The 21243-nt window shown below is 43.1% G+C and overlaps 1 protein-coding gene across 2 annotated transcripts in view; it reads left to right on the forward strand.

The window, feature by feature from the left end:
* BICDL1 (BICD family like cargo adaptor 1) overlaps positions 1-21243 on the forward strand; it is a 79069-nt gene that overhangs the window by 42182 nt on the left and 15644 nt on the right. Inside the window, exons 3-8 of one of the 2 annotated variants that reach the window (XM_090063168.1) lie at positions 2743-2859; positions 5694-5840; positions 12056-12235; positions 12962-13180; positions 15676-15819; positions 20398-20528. In XM_090063168.1, the coding sequence (XP_089919294.1) occupies positions 2743-2859; positions 5694-5840; positions 12056-12235; positions 12962-13180; positions 15676-15819; positions 20398-20528 (938 nt within the window). The remainder of the gene's footprint in view (positions 1-2742; positions 2860-5693; positions 5841-12055; positions 12236-12961; positions 13181-15675; positions 15820-20397; positions 20529-21243) is intronic. The other variant, XM_090063169.1, reaches the window with a different exon arrangement.

Consider the following 21243-nt stretch of genomic DNA (forward strand, 5'->3'; position numbering starts at 1 on the left):
TGACAGCATTGCTTCCTTTGACTGTATGTCAGATTGGCAACACTTCATCATAGCAGACTATGCTGCTACTGCATGCAAAGTTTTGCTGTAGCATTTATTCATTTGCACTGAACCCCAGAGGTGTAATAAGGCAGCCAGGCACCCAGGGTAGTGGGATGCATGGAGCAGTGGCAATTTCTGCCTGCTGCCGTGCCCCCAGCATTATAGCAGAGCTGTAGCAGCAGCAGTTAGTTTTGCACTCCTCTTTCACCACGCATCCCCTCTCCAAGTCAGTGCTCAGGGTTACTACCCTGGTTATGCCTTCACTCAACCCTCAGACAAAAATGACTGGTGGAGCCGCCTAATCATCAGTTAATCCCCAGCTGCCCTCCACTCTGAGTACAAGGAGTATCTGCTGAACCCAGCAAGCTGTAGCCTTTCCATGCATCGTAGCCATGGCAGAACTTTGCATACAAGTGCAGTGGTGTAAATTCCTACTCATCAGAAGAGCAGCAGCATTTTCAGAGCTGGACCTGTCACTGATTGATAGGGGAAACGAACAGGATTGAAGGAGCTGGCAGGAAATTCCACCCTTTTTTTTTAGTGGCAATCCCTCTTTGGATTAAGGAGCAAGGACTGAGACAGTGGCACTAGCATGATGTTTGCTGACAGAACTGAATGGTTATACTGATCTTGTCACTCCAGTGATTCCTGAGGGAATTCCTCTTTCCACAGAAAGGAGGTCTTCACCCCAAAATCTTTAAGTCAGGACCCCATTATTAGCAAGTTCAGCCCCAACCTGACATGGCACTGTGCCCACAGAGCAGAAAGTCAGGATTGCTTTTGCTGTCTCGTAAAGTGTACCATTGCTACCCACCAATTAACCTATGTGGGGAGAGGGGATGTTTTGTTCTCTTGGTTTTTCTCTGTATAGGTGTAATGGAAGTCACAACCCTATCAAACCAGACCATCCAATTGTGATATGTAACAAGGAGTTTTTAATAAGAGTCACATATTTATAATCTTATGTGTATTTATGTAAAAGTCAGACACCAAACCATCTACAGAGCATTTAATTAGAAATATAATAAGTTTTTTTTAAACGTTGCTGAATCCCTCCTGTTGAAATCCAGTCTGACTGGAAATGTACAGCTACTCCTTGCTTAATGTCATAGTTACATTCTTGCAAATTCAACTTTAAGTGAAACGATGGTAAGCAAATCCAATTATGTCACAGTATTTACCTACTAGCGGGGGCAGCGAAACAACATTATAACTGAACATTGCGCGACTTTAAACGAGTATGTTCTGTAATAGATCAGCGACGTAATAACAAAACAACGTTAACCAGGGCAACATTAAGTGAGGAGTGCCTGTATCTGGCTGGCAAAATGTCCTGTAACTGTTCTCATGACCAGTGTGTGCCCCCAGCGGCTGGCGGGCCACAGCTGCGCTGGTGGCAGCAGGACCTGGTGGTGGTGAGCAGGGGGCTCCCGCAGACGCCGCCGGCGCTGTTGACGGGGTGGGGGTTGGGAGGTGGCGAGCGCCAACCAGGAGTCAGCGATCACCTGCAGGTGCCTCTGGCAGCGTCGGCAGCAGCCAGGGGCAATCATGGACCACCTGCAAACACCACTGGTGGTGCCACCGGTGGGGTGGCAAGCGCTGACCACCCACAGGCACCGCCAACAGTGTCAGCGATTCAGACAGACGGCACTTTAAAAGTTTTTTCTACCTACCTTAAGGTAGCAGGCACAGCTCGTGATTGCTGCAGTGCTGGGGCACATGGAGCGTCCCACAGGAGTGCAGGAGGGCCCTCCATGTGCTCGGTGGTGAGCCCAGAAGTGGACTGGAAGTACTTCTGGTCCACTTCCAGGTCTCCCAGAGAGTGTGCTGCCCCCTTCCCCCGCCCACCCCCCGGCACCCCTGCACCTCCCCGGCTCAGTGATCAGCTGCAGGGGGACCCTAGGTGCCGCCCCAGATTCACGAGCAACCGGTCGCCAAGCCGGGGGATGCAGGGATGCCCCCCGCTGTGCTCCCTGGCAGACCTGGAAGTTGACTGGAAGTGCTTCTGGCCCACTTCCGGGTCTGCTGCCAAGCGGGCTGGGGATCCCCCCATGCTTCTGTGGGACAACCCATGCACCCCAGCATCACAGCACTCATGAGCCCCTGCTACCTAGAGGTATGCAGAAAAAGCATTTAAAGCTGTCTCTATGTCCGAGTCAATTCAGAGAGTTCTGATTCAATTTGGAGAGATTAAAGGGTCCTCTCATTCGATTCGGATTCAGAGATTTGGCCACCGAATCAAGAGAAATATCTGCTGAATTGAATCGGGGAACAAAGCTTTGCACAGCTATACCTACTGAGCTATACCTCTTTTCTAGCCAATATAAGCAGATGCAGATGAGGCAAATTGGGCAGCTCCTATTGAAGATTAGCCCAAGCACCTGTATGGAATAGAGGTTGTTATAAATACAATATTTTGATATTGGGGAAAGCTGTGGGTTATAGTCAATTGATTGCCCTCTATCCCTGCAGGAAAAGAGACACTTGAATTGCTATAGTAGAAATTTACATGGGATTAATTCTGTGTTGGTTTGCAATCCTTTTGGCTTGCACTGAGTTAAGAATTTGTTGGGAAATAAAATTAATTTACAGCTCACTCTTACATACATTTCTCCCTTCCAAAAGAGATTTTACAACTTGTATTTTTCTACTTTTTTCTGCCCTATGTTGAGGTAATTTCCGTTGGCTTCCTCTCTGCAGGCATCGGAAGTGGAACGACAGCTCTCTATGCAGGTCCATACTCTTCGAGAAGACTTCCGGGAGAAAAACTCCTCAACCAACCAACATATAGTACGGCTTGAGAGTCTCCAAGCTGAGGTGAGTTGGCTGCCCATCGTGGTTTAATAGATCCCTAAAGCAAGTAAGTTTTGGTTTAATCTTGTATAATAAACCCCTTTGAACTGGGGACACAAAACCAAAAGGTTAATAGTCACGTTTTGTGCCAGAAAGATGAAAGAATACTAGTGGGAGGGCAGAGAGAACTTCAGTTCATTGAGTTGGCCACCTATGTTTCCTTTTTAGTTGATGTCCCTTGCTTCCACTAACAGTGACACAGGGATCATATCTCTTATTTTGCAAATAGATTCTTTTGAGCTACTGTACCAACCAGTGTTGGTCAAATAAGTGCCCCTCAATTTATCCTCTTTAAGATGCTGACTTTTGTCATACATCTATGCCTGTTCTCACAAAAACATGTTTTGCAATAAGTATGGGCTCTTTCTCTGAGAGTAAATGGAATATGTCCCCTGCTATATCACACCAACTGTGTGAATATTCCAAATTAAAGAGTTAATATGATGGGATAGAAAACACTGCTCCCCTACCTTCTTACCAATTGTAGTGAAAATTTACCTTCATCTCTCAATTTACTTATACCAGTGTCTAAAGGAAATTCTTACCAGGAAGATGTGGCCATCTTCCAGGAGCCCAATATTGTTACCTTCCTATGGACCACTCCCAAATACATCTTGCATTCTTGTATGGAGCAGGGCTTGTTTTGTAATGTCTGTCTTGTTCTGCATGGTTTAGAAGAAAGCAGGAAATCTCCTTTGCTGAGGGGAGGCCCCTTATAGTTTAGCTCTGATATGTAAGCAGGTTTGTCCCTTTCCCCTTTGATTTAGGCTAGACTGTAAGAACATTGTAAGAACTTCTCCTAAAGTCTGTCAATTTCTTCTTTCCTCCCTGCCCCCTTTCCCATTTTCCTTTTCTTCCCTTTCCCCTTTGTGTGGAGCAGCAAGTCCTTGAAGTAAGTACGGATGCTTTGATTGGCATTTGACTGCATATCTGTTACCATCACTGTGCATGCCTCACCTGTTAAGTTCCTTCTTATCTTGTGCTTTTTAGATCATCTATTCCTCCTTACGCTTCTACCCCTGGCGAGAGGCCTAGAAGAGAGTTGTATTTTTATATAGCTGTTCACAGAGTGTTCATTACTGAATTTGATAATTAAAGCTAACTTTAAAATACAGTCCTTCTCTATGATATATGTTTATTTCTGCTGCATCGCTTCTCACTGGCATGCCGAAGTAATAATAGTAATGGAAAGAAAGATCCTAGAAATCATTACTCATATAAGAATAGTAAGTACAGGTGAGATTCTATTGATGAAATAGCATAGATATATTTAGTTTTTATTGAATTCTTTCATCTGTATAAACATTTAACTCCTCTGGGCAAATTCAGTGTTTATTATTTCTCCAAGACAGCTGACTGTCTAGTTAATCTGTGTCCAGAGACTATCCATACATTATGGGCATAATCATAAGGAAGACTTGGAAGGTAATCAGAAAGCAGATATCTGGGAGTCTGGAGGATAGTTGGCAAATAATGCAGGTGTACTGGAGAAGACCTAGAGAGCAATAAGATGTGGGGGTTCCAAAGGAGAGAGCTGAGATGGCCATAAAATGGATAAACAGAGCCTAAAATGTCTTATAGGGTATTTAGGATATGCGTTAGTGAAGCCTAAGAGGGCATCCAAAAAGGGCAGAAGTCACAGAATGGGACGAGCTGCTGAAAAGAGATAATAGATTAATCAAGAAGCTGCAAAGGAGATTTGAAAAGATCCTTTTGCCTATTCCCCAAGCTCTGGAGTGCTTTGAAAAAACCTGGGAGCAGCTAAGGGGCAAAGTGCTAGACAAGCTGAGGAAACCATGGGAAATGGTTAGAGTAGGCCACTTTTGATGGTAGGAGCAGAGCAGGAATTGCTGGGAGATTTGGAGGCTTGCAAGCATAATAAGAGAGTAAATGGGAGTGTTGGGTAGTTAGTGAAACACCAAGCACTCCAATATCCTGGGGAGGTGTAGAGAATGATCACATGGGTAGAAAACTAGATTGGGACATGTCTCCTTTTTCTTGGTTAAATGAGTTGTGACCTTGATCAGTGCCGATTCATCCTATACGTGGCTCCTTGCTAAATGAATTGCAAAGGTTTAGACTTGGCACATTGTTCCTCTGCACCTGAAAATGCTGCACTTGATAATTAAAAATTTGAATCTATTTTTAAAATAAGTGATTGTTGGAAGACTTGCAAAAAAAAGACTGATGTTTTGTACAAATGATTAAGAGTAAAATTATATCCTGTTGAGAAATTGTCAAATTCAGCATGTAGCAAACTGCTGCTTCCCTGCCATCCACAAAGGGCATAGCAGCTGTGTCACTGTGTGCGTGCACACTTGCTTCCTCCCTCCAGGGAATTCCAAGAAATAATTGGGAATTCCAACATTAGGTTATTCAGGGAACAGACTAATAATAAAGCTGGTTTGAGTAACAACCTTCTTACATTCTTGCATGTTTGATTTGTGTGGGTGAAATCTCGGAGAATGGTTGGGTGGGGCTATGCTCCGCTTTATCTCTTAAGAAATTCCAGAGAATGCAGTGGTCTGTCTTCTCTCATTCCTTTGCTCTGTATTTGCCTGGCAGTGCACATTCCAGCTACTTAAGATCTTCCTTCACACTCCAGCCCCTGCCATTTTATGGCTGGAGGAGTTATCTTTCAGCCTCTTCCTAAGTTACATATAAGGGTAAAGTCTCTCTAGGTACAGAATAGATAGGAACTCTGCTTTTTGCTTTGATTGTCTTGCCTTGTGAATTTTGTTTTCTAGCCTGGAACACTACTACAGTTTTCTCTTTCTTTCTCTCTCTCTCTTTCTCAGATTAAAATGCTTACTGATAGGAAGAGGGAACTCGAGCATCGCCTTAGTGCCATGATGGAGGAAAATGATTTGCTTCAGGGAACTGTGGAGGAACTGCAAGATAGAGTCCTGATCCTGGAGCGACAAAGCCATGAAAAGGATATGCAGGTGAGGGAACAGGAACTAGAAAGAGCTGATCAAAATATGATTAAAGGACAGGTTCTGAGGAAGGTCCTCCCCAAATCTCCAGTCACTTGATTGGGGATTTGAAGATCAGAAAATATAAGTAAAATGACTCCTAGAAGACAAACAAGGAAGCAGAGATAACATTTGGTGATTCTGACAAAGGAATCTAAAAGAAAGGAAGAATTCTTATAACAGCGAGATGGGAGAATAGATATTTTAAAATGGAGGTGGAGAAGAGAGCAAGAGTACCTTGACTTTAGCAAGCATTTTCATGATCTCCCATGAAATTCTCATTAGCAAGCTAAGGAAATACAGATGAAATGAATGTACTGTAGAATGAATATATAACTGGTTGGATCATTATACTCAATGGTTTGGTGTCTAGTTGGGAGGAAGTATTTAGTGGGGTTCCCCAGAGTCTGTCTTGGGTATTGTCTAATATCCTTATTAATGCCTGGGGAGGATGGAATTGAGAATACTGTTAGAAAAATTTCAAATGACATTTAGTTGGGTGAAGTTCTAGGCACTAGAGGGTAGGGCTAGGATTCAAAATGACTTTGATTTTGGACTATTTTTCTAGTGTATTAATCAAATGGAAATTCAATAAGAAAAAGTGTACTTGGGACAGAATTGTCACATGCACAAATAAAGACTTGAGGAGACTGGCTAGGCTTCAGTACTGCAGATAAGGACTTTATGGTCTACTGTGAATATGAGCTAAATATGAGCCAGCACTGTAAAGGCTAAAAGAAATAGGAATATTTAGTCTGGAGAAGAGAAGACTGAGGTGAGATTTGGTAATAGTCATCAGATACCTGAAGGGCTGGCTATAATGGAAGATGGAGATGGACTGTTTCCTTTGGCCACAGGGGATAGGACAAGGATCAATGATCTTAAATTGTAGCAAGGGAATTTAGGCAGCATATTAGAAAGAACTTTTTCACTATGAAGGTGGTTAAGCATTAGAACAGTCTACCTAGAGATGTTGTGGATTAAAAACAGATTAGGTAGACACTTTACTGTGATGGTTTAGTCAGGAAAGATCCTGCCTTGAGCAGCAGGTTGGACTAGAAAACTGCCTGAGGTTTCTTCCAACCCCATTTTTCTATGATTTCATGATATGGTAGGTTCAGGAATTTGAGTGCATTTCTTCTTTTCTCTCTTATGGGACTGACTTTGTGAAAGGGCCCTCTTAGATTCCTTTTAGTCAGAATGTGGTAATAAATATGGGGCTTGTTACTGTTCAAAAGGTTTGCAAAACAGGCCCATCGATTCTCAGCATAGCTTAGTAAATGTTACTGTTAAGATGGTATTGAACAATTCGGCCTGTCGGTGTTTCAGGAATGTTTCTGAGCAAAGAGTGGTAATATTTTATGGCTTATGTTCTCAGCTCACCTCACCCTCTTCTGGTTTGTGTCCATATTGGGTATTTTTACTCTTTGGCAGTTAGCTCCCATGCTCTCTACTTGTTTGTGCGTCATAAGAATAAAGGCTGCCTCTACATGTTGGGGGGGGGCTTTTAATTAGAAAGGTTCCTGGAGAGCCGCTCTAATTAAATGCCTCACCATTACATATATTAAGTCCCTGCACGTTTAAAAATGGACATTCACTAAGTCCATTTATCTAAACCTCATCTGATGAGGTGCTTTATCTAAACCTCATCTGATGAGATTTAGATAAAGTGGCTCTGTGGCCATTTTAAAACATGTGGAAGCTTATACATGTGATGGTGAGGCCCCGCTGAAGAGTTCTGGGGAGAACATGGAGCAGACTTAATTAACTGAGTCTGCTCCAACACGTTCTAATTAGAATATGAGCCAGCACGTGTATAGGCAGCCAAAGGGACTACTACTAAAACAGACTGACAGGTATGGGTAAGAGGCTAGAGGGACCTGCCTGGTCCTTCAAAAGAAGGTATAAAATCACCCTAAATGGGATGCATCTATTTAGTCCACTGTTGTATCACAGTAGCCAAAAAGAGGACTTTTTCCCGAGCCCTGCTTTGGAAACTGAAAGCTTGTTTACTCCGTTCTACCACTGTCTCCATGCAAATTTGAGGAATTACATCTAGGGAATTCAGTCTCCATTGGTCCGTGGCTTCTCTGCTACATAGTTTCCCACCTAGATGATCAATTACCATAATCTGTGTTGGCGGCTCTGCAGATTGGACAAATTTCAGGTAGGAACTTGAGTGAGACCTAGACATTCATTGTATGTAAATGTAGGTATCAAAGTATAATAATGTTCTGTAACTAACCTGATTTGGATTTGAACTGGTGAGCCAAAGATGAAAGACTCTACCTGCTACTTTTCCCTTGAGCTATCCAGCTTGCAGGGCTTTATAAAGTAATTCTAATTAATGTAACTTACTCCTACACATAAAAGTCTAATCAAGTTCTGAAATTTATTTACTGCCATATCTTGCAGAAGTATATTCACAAACCCATATCTGCAAGATGCTATTTAATATCTATTTTAATATTCAATTAAAATATTTTAAATACCTGTGTTTATTGATTTTATGTTTTGACTTTTTAATTTCAGCAAATGCCTTCAATTTACTCTTATAACGGGAGAAAATTAAATAGAAGATTCCAGCTTCCTTCTCTGTAGTTTTCAATATTTATAAAGCTATCTTATATTGCTTCTCCTTTACAAATTGCATACTCCTAGCCCTCTTCATCTTTTCATATTTAGATCCTATATCCATCATATCATACCTTTAATTCTGTTGCCTTCCATGGGGTCTTCTCTGATAACTTTCTTGAGATGACAAGACCAATGCAGAATGCAGTGTTCAAGGTAGAGGGCATACCTGTGTTGGATACACTTCATACTTCCTGTCTTATCAAAACTCCAAATTGGTACCAATCCGTACACGTTTCAATTTTAAGAAAGCAGATTGGAGAGGCTTTCCTGAAGACCCCAATAAAGTAACGCACATCGAACCAGTCTCAGCTGCCATCTTTGTGAATGCCTTGGATAAAACTTCCAAGAGGTATATACTAGGGTTGTACAAAGCTTTGGTCACCGACTTGATTCAGAGGAGATTTCCGAACCTGAATTGAATCAGGAAACCCATTAATCTGTCCAAATCAAATCAGAAGCCTGAGTATATACCAAGGTTTATTCCCATCCTAACAGCTGAATACAAAAAATACCAGCAAATGTGTCTTCTGACAAAGTTTCAAAGAGATCCTATTGTGGCAGGGACAGTCCTAACTAACAAGCTCCAAGAAGAAAGGCCATGGAAATGGAAAGAATTGATCAAAGGAATAAATATAACTATGGGTGACTGGTGCCTCCCAAGTCTGTGGGGGGCACAACCAAGGGGTGGAGTCCCCCAGCAGCCAGCTGGCAACTGGGAGTGTCCCCCAGCGGCTGGTCGCCAAGTGTGCCGGTAGAGTCAATTTCGGGGGGGGCATTAGCAGTCTCCATGCCCCACTACCAGCCAGAGCATTCACTGTCAGGGGGGCACCAGCAATCTTAGGGGGGCATATAACCCACACTAGTAAGAAAGCATGGTCAATCATTCACAAGCTGAGTAATGACCCAAAGAAAGTACAGCAATACCACAATATCACAGCTAACCAGGTGGCTCACCAGCTTCAGCTCGATGGTAAAGCTCCGAATAAACAGCCTAAAATATGGATTAGACAGCAAACTGTTCTGGAGGAAAATCATTTTAGCACATCATACACAATGGATGAACTCGATGGTGCAATAAGTCACTTGAAGAATGGCAAAGCAGCTGGACTTGATGACATATGCACGTAGCAGATCAAGCACTTTGGTCCTACAACCAAGTTATGGGTATTGCACCTTTTTGAACAGTTGTTCGTCAACCCTTAGACTGCCTAAACTGTGGCAACAAGCCCAGGTAATAGCTCTATTAAAGCTGCGGAAGGTTGCCTCTGGCCCAGAGAACTTCAGGCCAGTGTCACTCCTGTGCCATCTTTATAAACTTTATGAACATCTTATTCTCAATCACCTCTCACCTCACACTGAACAACATCTAATACCAGAACAAGCTGTATTCAGACCAGGGAAGTCCTGCACTGGCCAAATACTAAACATCACCCAGCATATAGAAGATGGATTTGGGTGCTGGACTCAATGATCTTCCGAGGTCCCTTCCAGCCCTAATGTCTATGAAATCTATGAAATGAAAAGGACGATAACAGGTGCTGTATTTCTAGGCCTATCAGTGGCATACAACACAGTCATCCACAAAACCTGCTTGCCAAAGTCTACGATATGACGCATGACTACCACCTAGTACAGCTCATCCAATCTCTTCTGGAGAACAGACGTTTTTACATAGAACTGTGCACAAAATGGAGATGCTGAAGATGACAACAAAATGGCCTCTCTCAGGGCAGCATGTTAGCATCAGTCCTCTTTAACATATATATCAATGATTAACCCATACAGAGTAAGATGAGGAACTTCATATATGCTTATAATCTATGCATCATGTTGCAAGAGAAGGATTTTGCCACTGTCAAGAGCAGACTGACATGTCCACTGGCACCCTCTCATATTATTGCAAGAAGAACCAGCTTTCTCCCAACCCAACCAAGGTGCGGGTTGCAGCCTTTCACCTACTACACCATAGAGAAGCCAAGCTTACTTTCAAAGCGCATGTATGAAAGACAAAAGGGAAAGTTGGCACCCACAACAACATGCTTTGAAATCTGGTAACCTTGAAGTGGGGAGAGAACCCAGCTACATTACGAACCACTGCTATTTCCTTGTGTTACTGCACTGCAGAGTATGCGTGTTCAGTATGGGAATAATCAGTTCATGCCAAGAATCTACTCTGTGGTCACACAGAAGTAACAAAATGGCTTAAAGTGACCAGTGTTGCACCTTTCGGACACGACAGCTGACAGGGCACAACTGAAGTTATGGAAGGAAAGATTATGTATAATCAGATGCCCCAATCAGGACCTAGAACCCCAGAAGGACCTTCTCAGGGTGCCTGATACAGACTGGTCAGCATGGCAATACTTGTGCGTGCAAACTGGAAGTTCAAAAACAAACATGATCAAATGGGGCTATTCTACTGACACAAATGCATGCAAGTGCAGTGAAGTGCAGACCATAGAGCACCTGCTTGCTTGCTGACTCCTTGGTGATACCTGTACAAGGAGGACCTTGCTGCAGCAACAGAAAGAGCCATCACTTGTTAACAATTCTGGAAAAACATCTAGTTGTGACAAGGACATGAGAAGAAGATGCTTCTTGCTATCCCAGACTTTAGTATAGATTAGTATCTGTTTTCACCACCACTTACACTAACTCTTCCAAGTTATCCCTTTAGCTTTTAAGGAAAAAAGATCCAGCTAATTTGAAACTTTCCAGTGTGTACAGATAAAATGTCATTTTTTTTTAGCGTGCATCACCTCTAATGTACTTGTCTGCACTGAATTTCCTTATGCTTACTAGAAATTTGTTGCACCAAATACTGACTTGTTTGATTTTCCATCAGTGTTTAAAAAAAAAAAAAAAAAAGAGAGAGACCCAATAAGTTTGCATTACTTTGTTTATCAGTGTCCAGCTTGTTTTCATATATATACTTTGTAATTAACAGTTCACTTTTTTAACTAATTGTTTGTTGGTTTGTTCAGCCTCTCATAATTACAAATAAACTCAGGTTTTTCAAGAATATCTTGATGGATACCTGTAATGTTAAGATAACTGGAGTTTCGAATTGATAAAATTGTTGTTTTTCTGAATTTTGGTGGTGGTTGATGTGAATGTTGTATGATTGTGGTTCAGATGATCAGGGATCACCCTTTGAAACCCAAAGGCTTGTATGATTTTTTTTTCTCCTTTTTTTTACATTCAGTTGTTGGTATGTCATCTAATTATCTAGTTTTCTTAGCTGTGTTTGGAATAGTTCGTCATAATTCACCTTAGCTTTCTATAACCTGCTGATTTTGTTTTTCCCATGTTTTGAACCCCATTCATCACTAAGTCTAGTAGAGAATACATTTCTAATAATGAAATTCTGATTTAGATATAGAAACTCAACAGATGAGCAAAAACTTCCAGCATGCCTGGAAACCCTCTTTCTTGACTCCCCTTACTTCCATCAAGGTCCTTTACAAGCTGAGTTCCATCCAATATTCAGTCACTTTCACAAACCTTTTTTTTCCTTCTGGTTTATATTACTCGATTCCCTTTGTAAGCTGCACCAAAGTCAGATGGAGCTCCAGGAAGTTCGGTTGTCCTATCGACAGCTCCAAGGGAAGGTAGAAGAGCTTAGTGAAGAGAGAAGTTTGCAAAGCTTCAATACAACCAGCACATCCCTGCTATCTGAGATCGAGCAGAGTATGGAAGCAGAGGAACTGGAACAAGAGAGAGAGCAGGTATGAATGCTCCTGCCCACTGGGGAAGAACATAAATCTTTGTAATATGTGCAAAGTATGATTTTATAGATATCAACTCAAGCACAGCTAGCAGCTGGAAAGCTTGACAGACAAGTGCAATCTGTAAGGAATTGCACCTTGTATTCCCCAAAGCTGCTAAAATATCTCTTTCAAAAACTAAAAAGATGCAGCCTGTTGTGCAAATCCACATCTTATTCATCTAACACTACTTTTTCACTGCGCTGCATCAATATGTATGTGTGCGCCTCTCTAAATTTGTCTAAAGATACAGAGGCATACTAGCTGGAAGAGAGAGTAAAAGATGTCCTGCTAATGCACACTGCAAAGTTCATTTGAAAAGCATATACTCCAGATGGAAAGTGCAAGGGATATGACTTTCCTAGGTACAGCGATATCATGATCCACTAGTACAGTACTAGACTGGGAGTTAGGAAATCTGGATTCTATTACCATCTCCTACACTGATCCCCACATAAACTTAAGCAATGTGTGTCACCTTTCCTTATTAGTTTCAAGTCTATACACTTGAGAGGAGATTTTAGAAATCTATGTGCACTACATGATATATACTTATTTTTCATGCGTATGCTATCTGAAATAGGGTGCATTTTCTAGCAAACAGGTCTGATCACAACCTGGGAGCCTAGAGTCGATCAAATCTGCATCCATGATGTCATGGATTAATGTAATACTCTCTTGTTCCAGCTGAGACTGCAGCTCTGGGAAGCCTATTGCCAAGTCAGATATCTTTGCTCTCATCTCCGAGGAAATGACAGTGCAGACTCTGCAGTCTCTACAGACTCCTCCATGGATGAATCTTCAGAAACCTCATCAGCCAAAGATGTCCCAGCTGGCAGTCTACGTGCTGCTCTCAGTGAGCTGAAGAGACTAATACAAAATGTTCTGGATGGGACAGATTCCACGGTAAGTCAGTAGTCTAAAGGAGTATTTTTGCTGTAACTGTTCATGCAAAGCAAGGTGCTTTAGTTTGGTATAGATGGATTACTTTTAAATGCTTATTCTTTGGGTATTCAGAAATCCTTCTGTGTAGCCTTTCAAGCTGGGACAGCCTGGTACAAAATCTATTTCCCACAGTCCAATATATTGTTCAGAGGCCAGTAGTGACATGTGCCAACCCAGAGGATTTAAACTGAGGTCAGCACCATACTGCCCACAGGCTACCTGGCCTGCAGAACTTGTGGGGCTGTGCCTGTGCCTGTGTCCGGGCCAGGGCTGGAGAAGCTTCCAGCTGAGCCTGTGCTGCTTTTGCTTCTCCCTGCTCTCCTGGCTCCGGTCTAGCAGAGGCTGTGTGGCTTTGGTGGTGTGCACAGGGGACGCATGGGGGGGCACACGTGTGTGTGTGTGTGTGTGTGTGTGTCCCAAGATTGCTGGTGCCCCCTCTGAGTGAGCACTCTGGCTGGTAGGGGGGGCATGGAGAGCAGTAATGCCCCCCCCCCCCCCCCGAAATTGGCTCTGCTGGTGGCACATCAGCAGCAGAAGTACTGGGGGTGGAAGTGCTGGCACTTGCACCACTGCCATGCCGCTGGTGCACTCGGCAACTGGCCGCTGGGGGACCCACCTCCCCTGGTCATGCCCTGCTGGTGCCCCCCAAACTCAGGAGGCACCAGTCGTCTATGGTGGCATGTCAGCAGCAGGGGTCTTTTCCCATGTCCACACGGGGGCTGGGCAGCTAGGAGCTGTGCCCATGACACCACTGCTTTCCTCAGCCTCCCTGCTTCCCAGCTGTGGCATGGGTGCAGCTTCCAGTCCATGGGGAGCTACGACAGGGCCAGACAGTTGCAAATGTGTCTGTGCTGCTGCCACTTCTCCTCCTCCTGTTTCCCCACCCAGCTGTAGTGTGGGCACAGCTTCCAACTACTGGGCAGCCATGCTGAGGTCAGGTATCTTTCAGCTGTGCCCATGCTGCAGTGGGGTGGGGGTGTGGAGGGAAGGACTGGGGAGAAGGGGCAGCGTGGATGGGTTTTTTTTCCAGTTCCCTGGCCTTGGCTCAGCTCCCTACAAGCTAGAAGTTGCATTTGCTGTGCAGTCAAGGAGTGAGAGCTAGGGGAAAGGACAGCAGTACAGGCGTAGTTCCCAGCTGCCTGGCCCCAGTACAGACATGGGGAAGGCTTTCTGGCACTGATGCTCTGCCAAAGTCACTTGGCCTGCCCTGGACCAAAGCCAGGTTGTTCTAGCCCATGGCTAGGAGCAAGTTGCTGGTCCCAGATTTGAAGCTGGCAATTATTAGCCCCCCGCCCTCCTCCCCCCAAGTTTTCAAGGCTGAATTGAGAGATTTGTCCAACTATTACTAGTTCAGGTATCATCCTGAAAAAATCATGAGACCAGGCTTTCTTGAAAGATTTCTAGTAAGTCCATTATAGCCATCTTGAAAACACAGCAAATTTTCTTTTGATTTGTTTACTTCTAATTCTGATCGATATCCCTTGGCCCTGCTTCTTAAGCAATGGTATCAAGAGGCCTGTGAGTATTAAGTCATATTTAAGAGTTATCTGAGAATATCTCTGTAATATGGTTAGATATATGTTTCTGTGATAAACCACTAAATGTGGCCCCTATGCCTGTAGAAAGGATTGTTAGCGCACAGTTGCACCTATTTGTCTTGGGATGCTGTAATTTTCTGAGATCAGCTTCTTTCCTCAGCCTGGTGACTGATATCATGAAGGAGATCTGCAGATTCTCTTTTTGGAGAACTGGGACAACCTTAATGAGGGAACAGAGGTTTCTTCTTTCATGGTGGCTCTAAATGTAAATCTTGAACTTCCATTAGCTGTATCTTCAAGATCTGTATGTTCATCACATGGGTACAACCAGCCTTCAAGAGACTCCATTGTGGTGTGTCACACACAAAAATAAGCCAGGAAGCAGTGGAGGCCTGCAAACCCCAGACATGGATAGGAATGCTAAACAAATCAGTGTCATTGTCTGTAGGAACTGAGATTGTAACTGAAATAAAACATAGAAGTCAATTGTATTTGTTCAAGAGAGAATAGAAACAATTCTACAAAGATTAAATATGGAAACAAAGTTATTTGAAAGTTTTATGAAGAGGTGAACTTGAGAGCTGTGTTGTATTTCAGCAAAGAGACCAGGGCTGAAGATTGGGCAGTGTCTCTACATCTCTTTCAGTGACCTGTCTGTGGCTGTTTTCTATCCAAGCCCAGGAGTTATGTTCATGACTAGCTGTACTCTGAGTGCTCCTAACACTGTGTAAATACGTGGGAATGTTCACCATAAAACTGATACTCCTAATAGAGTGGCCTTCTCATCTTCCCTTTATTCTCCTTAGAATTCCTACCAAATTGGTACAAATTTAATGCAACCTATAGGTTTTTTTTGGGGGGGGGGGAGGGGGGGGTGTTTTTAATGAAAACTGAGCAGGGTGTTTCTCTTGCTGCCAGAGCTCTCGGAGAAGCGATGACGATGCCTTAGAAGAACAAATCAGGAGAACAAGTGAAGACTCAAGAGCCCTGAGGGAGTTAATGGAGGGAGAAAGGGGGAAACTGAGGCAGAGCCTAGAAGAGCTCCAGCGGCTTCACAGCCAGGTAAGCAGTCCCTGCACTTTGAGGCAAGAAGATTCTAAGGACTCTGTAGAGGGAGCTTTGAAATATGGGAGCTTGGCATGTTCTTCTAGGACCCTTTTGTGCAAGTGATCACAGCCCTGTATGAATCCATATTCAGTAACCCAATACTGTTCTTCCAAGTGTGGGTCAGTGTGGATTCCACTGCAAGTGTGTCTGAACTTTATGCACATGAGATTGGAGGTTTTTAATAAGTATCTATAGGGGTTGCAAAGAGGCATTCCACTTCATTGTGCTCTCATACAAGCCTACAAAGGGTAAAGCAGCCACAGTCTTCATCCATTTCCTTCTTACCATCTGTAGCAGCAAGACATAGCCAGCAAATGTCTAATCCACCTGTCTTCAATATTTCTTCAAAATTATCCCATTTTTTAGGATTTCTGGTCTCTTATACTCAACTGCCATTAACTAACCTGACCTATCTGGACCAAAAGCTTTCTGGTCAAAACCCCCCAGTGTACATGGCTTCTTAATATGGTGAACACAAGGCCCCTGGGCTTCAAGACCCATCAGTCCCACAGTGGGCTAATGCCCCTTGAAGGATAGACATAGTGGGTGCGTCTACACATGCAATTAATTTGAAATAATAAACTCTGGAGCAGTTTGAGCTGGAGTAAATAAATTCCAGGCCCAGCATCTACATGTGTGCCTGGGACCGCAGCGTGCTTGGGACTGCAGCAATTTGAGCCAGGGTGGAGCAGTTTACACCAGGGATGTTCCTGCCCTGCTCTGCCCCAGGCTGCAGGTAGTGGCAGTGGATGGTGGAGGGGCTGGTAGGGGCACAAAGGTACTGAAAGTGCAGAGCCATGTGGCTAGGCAGCAGGCAGGAGTCTGGTCCCATGATGCCTGGGCTAACCTGGTACAATTTAGGCCCATGGTCAGCAGCTACACATGCATTTAACCACATTATTACTCCACTGTAAAACAGTACTGTCCCCAACAGTACAATTGTACTGCAGTGTTAATTAGTTTACTGCAGCCTAATACCATCACATGTGTAGATGGTGACACCTTACTCCAAAGCTACTTAGTCTACTCTGCAGTAAAGCACATGTGTAGAGGTGGCCAGTAAGTGTCTTTTTGTTCCTGGTGAAAACACACATTTGGACCAAGTATGTTCATCCTTCGTTTCTAGAATACACAAGTTAATAGTCCATAAAAGTCTTGTAAGATCCTGATTGAATGATTTCCAGAATTCTACTACTGGACAAACCAGCATTATCCCAACACCACATTGAACAGAAGTGTAACATCTGAGACTGATGCAAAGAAGATGATACAAAGGAAAGATCTTGAACCAATATTGGCTCCTATGTCCCCACCCATAGATCTTGCTAAAACGTGTATGCCAGCACCCTTACTTTAAGACCAACTCGCTGGGTGTTGACCAGTCTAGTGCTAGTCTTGATGGGCTCATAATGACTTAAACCTGGAGGAGAACCATATAGGTAGTTCTTGATAGTGTCAGTTAAAGAGAGGATGCTATTTACTGGTCACCTGCAGCAGATCCACGCTAGCAAACTCTTGAAGAAGATGGTTGTTTCTCCTACAGTAGCATAGGTTCTTTAAGATGTTGTTTTCCAAGTGGATCTTACAACTCAACCTTCATCTCTGCTTTTAGTAGTCCTCTCCAATATGAGCTTAAAATATGAGGGAACAGAGGAAGGGTTGCAACCTATCCATCCTTTTTGCCCTCTTAAGGGGCCACTAGAAAGCACAGGCCCAGTAGCTGCTATTAGAAGAATACTCTGAGCCAGCACACATGGGGCTCATGCATACCAATGGTGGGTTCCACATCACGTCTTGAAGAATCATAGTTACTAAAGTGTAAGTCTCCCTTTGTCACATGGAAGAAAAATCAAAACATTGTTTGTTTTTAGTGCTAAAGAAGAAAAATGAGTACAGAAACGACTGCTCTGTTCTATTCCCACCAAGCAATGCTTAATATCTGCAGGTATTGAAATAATTAAAGGGCAGTGCCTTCTCTTCTGTCTTATGGGATGGGTGACATTAGGCACATTTAACAGCAGTTGCCAAGCAGAAGAATCTGTGAAATAAGAAACCAGTTGTTCTTCATAAATTTTTCCCATGTTATAAACTTCCTTGTTGCTGCTGAACGGGGCATCAGGTATAAGGTAAGGACATTCTGTGAGCTTTCCAGGCCCCTGCCTTCAACTTGGTTCCTCTTCTGTGAAAAAAAGAGCTCCTGCCATGTCTTACAAGTTAAGACGTGCTAACTGTGCTGACTCAAGGCAAGATATTGGGACTCAATAACCTTCCTATTCAGAAATAAGGACGGTGGCTTTCCCAGTCAGGGCCATCTTAACACAAGTAAATGAAGTGTCTAATTTATATATTTATGAGAGTACTTTTCCTTTAACTTGCTTGGTAGTTTCATAATGAACAGCTTGCATGCTATTAGAAAAGGGTTAAACATGGAGAATAGTTGTGTTGAAGCCAGGGACTTCCTGTGGATGAAGGATGTGCTTCCAGTGATATTTCAGCTAGAGTGGGCACCTTTGTGCAGTTAATTCCACTGTAAGCCACACTTACTTCTCAAAGTTCAATACCCCTTTCTGGACACAAGGAAATCCAATTCTGTATGACTTTAGTCTTGTGAATGTGTCTTACTTCTGGCCTGGAAGTTAAGACTTAAGAGCCATCACTGAAAACACCCTCACAGTTCTCTTATTTGTTACATCACCATCTTCAAAAGCAGATTTTTGTGTACAGGCATACCTCGTTTTATTGCGCTTCGCTTTATTGCGCTTCGCAGATATTGCGTTTTTTACAAATTGAAGGTTTGTGGCAACCCTACGTCAAGCAAGTCTATTGGCGCCATTTTTCCAACAGCATTTGCTCACTTCGCATTTTTTAGCAATAAAGTATTTTTTAATTAAGGTATGTGCATTGTTTTGTTTAGACATAATGCTATTGCACACTTAATAGACTACAGTATAGTGTAAACATAACTTTTATATGCACTGGGAAACCAAAAAATTCGTGTGACTCGCTTTATTGCGATGGTCTGGAACCGAACCCGCAATATCTCCGAGGTGTGCCTGTATATGATCCCTGCCCCAGTCTGGTCCTGCCCAAAAGCATGTTCATGGGATATGCATCCCCTCTGCCATCCTAGTACATTAAGACACAGATCATTCATGTGCAGGTAGTTCTTCATTTGCAGTGGTTTTCCAAATTATGCACAAGACACTTGGCTGTCTGCTACTGCTTTTACTTCACAGGGCACCGCTCCTCCACTCAGCTGGAGCTCATCAGCAGTCCTATACAGTTGATCCAAGAATGGTGCCTTTGAAATTAAAAGCGGCAGCAGACAGCTGGAGCACCTTAGTGGTTCAACACAGCTGTCTGTCACAGCTCTGTGTATCCCCAGTTAGTCTGTAGACCTGCATCTTCACAGTGAGCAAAGAGCCTAAGCCTGTATCTGGGTTCTGCTGAATCAAAGGGAGTATCCAAGTGGTGAATACCATTTGCCTGTCTTGCTTCTTCCAAAGATTTATATGAGGATACTGTGGATTGCCAATATTCAGACACAAGAATTAGGTTGCATTATAAAAGGTTTCCAAGGTGGTAATGATGTAAGTTTAGTAATGGAGCATGTGTTTTGTAGATAGGGAGGCTAGATGTGTACAATAGCTGCAGCATTGTCCTAATACAGTTTTCTCATGATTTGACACCCTATTTATTCACTTTGGACTAGAACAAAGGGTAACTAATGTCTCAGATTAGTACTTTTACATGTATTTACCATCTAATTAAGATGCTGATGTGTGCTAGTAACCCATTTCTCTGAGCTGAATGGGTGTTTTCTTCATGTCACCACTCTCAAATAGGTTTGTATTTAACTTCTTACTGTTTCTAAAGAGATGGTGGCAGGGAAACATCTCTGTTACTCCCAGATGACTGTCTGTGAAAATCTGATCCATAATAACATCAAGAAAAGAGAAACCAGACTGCAACCTTAAATCACACTTGAGTTACATGAGCCACTTTGAGGAGGTAACATTTCTACAGTGAAATTTCAGTGGCTCTTATGCAGTTAAGATCATGGGAACATAGTTCCTACCTTATAGTAGATCGTGTCAACTGGAGTGGAGCATTTACCTGCATTACAATGACCATGAGCATTACAATTACCTTTCATGCTAACCCTGACCAGTTTTAGATGCAACTGAGGAGAGCTGTTGTCATCTGATGGCTGGTGACACCACATCAGTTGGCAAGTTTCAGCCTTGTTCCTCACAGGAAGGTTATCAGCATTTCAGTTATTACCTTTATTGGCAGCCTTAGCAGAAGCAAAAGTCTGAGCCCGGAGCCTGAAAACTCACCCCCCTAAGAAGTAGTTCATTCTGATCACAGCTGAGGCACAAGTACAAAAGCAGCCACCCACTATTTGTGCTGCTTCCTTTGGGAATACAGAATTTTTGTTTTCAAGTCTGTCAGTCTGCACTTTTCACCAGGGGTAAATTAATCTGAGAGAGAGAACAAATGTTTTATAGAGCTCCTTTCTTTTTGTGACAGGTGACACTGCTGAGTGTGGAAATGACTGCACTGAAAGAAGAAAGGGATAGACTTCGAGGGTCAACTGAAGATAAAGAGATAAATGAACAGCTTGTGAAGGCCATCAGGGATCGAGATGAGGCCATTGCCAAGTAATCAGACTTGCATCTAAATCCAGAGACTAGAGAAGGGCTACAGTCTCAGGATTTCCCCATCAGTTTGTTCAAGGCAGTAGGTGCTTTGGGGGTAGCTTTGTTGCTGCACTGCTACCAGTAAATTGGCAATCAGTCCTCCCACTATTTCTGAGTATCTGTGACGGGGCATAAGGTCTTGACCATACCAGTTGTCTGTAACTCACAGTTCTGCTCCTCATATAAAAGAAACTCTGGAAATCATGTTTCTGGAGATTTTAAGGACAGATCATTTTGACAAGCCCAGGGATGGCTATTGCCCATTTAAGAAGGAGGTACTGTATGGACTGGCCCCATTCATCTTAATTTTCCTTTTCTCTTTTAGCCAAATAATCCTTGCTTTCTTTCCCTACATGTATCTGCTACTGTACCTTCTCCAGCATGTTCCTTCTGTTTTGCTGTAATTCCTCTTTGCAACTCTGCTGTTATAATCCTCTGGTTCCTTAGTTGTTTCTGTCCTTTTTCCTTATTTTACCCATCCTATTCCTCTGCTCCTGGCTACTTTTGCTTTCCTTCCCTTTCTTTTACTCTGGGTCCTCTGTACAACCCTCTTACTACCTCCCCTCTGTCATGTGTCTGCCCCCCCCCCGCTTTTAACTGACCTGATTTTAGTATTTTTTGCCTAGGTTTTATTTTTTTTTTTAATGCCCCACTCTGCCAGTTCCTTTCCCCATTG

This window comes from Crocodylus siamensis, chromosome 9, assembly GCF_052110815.1.
Source record: "Crocodylus siamensis isolate JL-2025a chromosome 9, ASM5211081v1, whole genome shotgun sequence".
NCBI classification, from domain to species: Eukaryota; Metazoa; Chordata; order Crocodylia; family Crocodylidae; genus Crocodylus; species Crocodylus siamensis.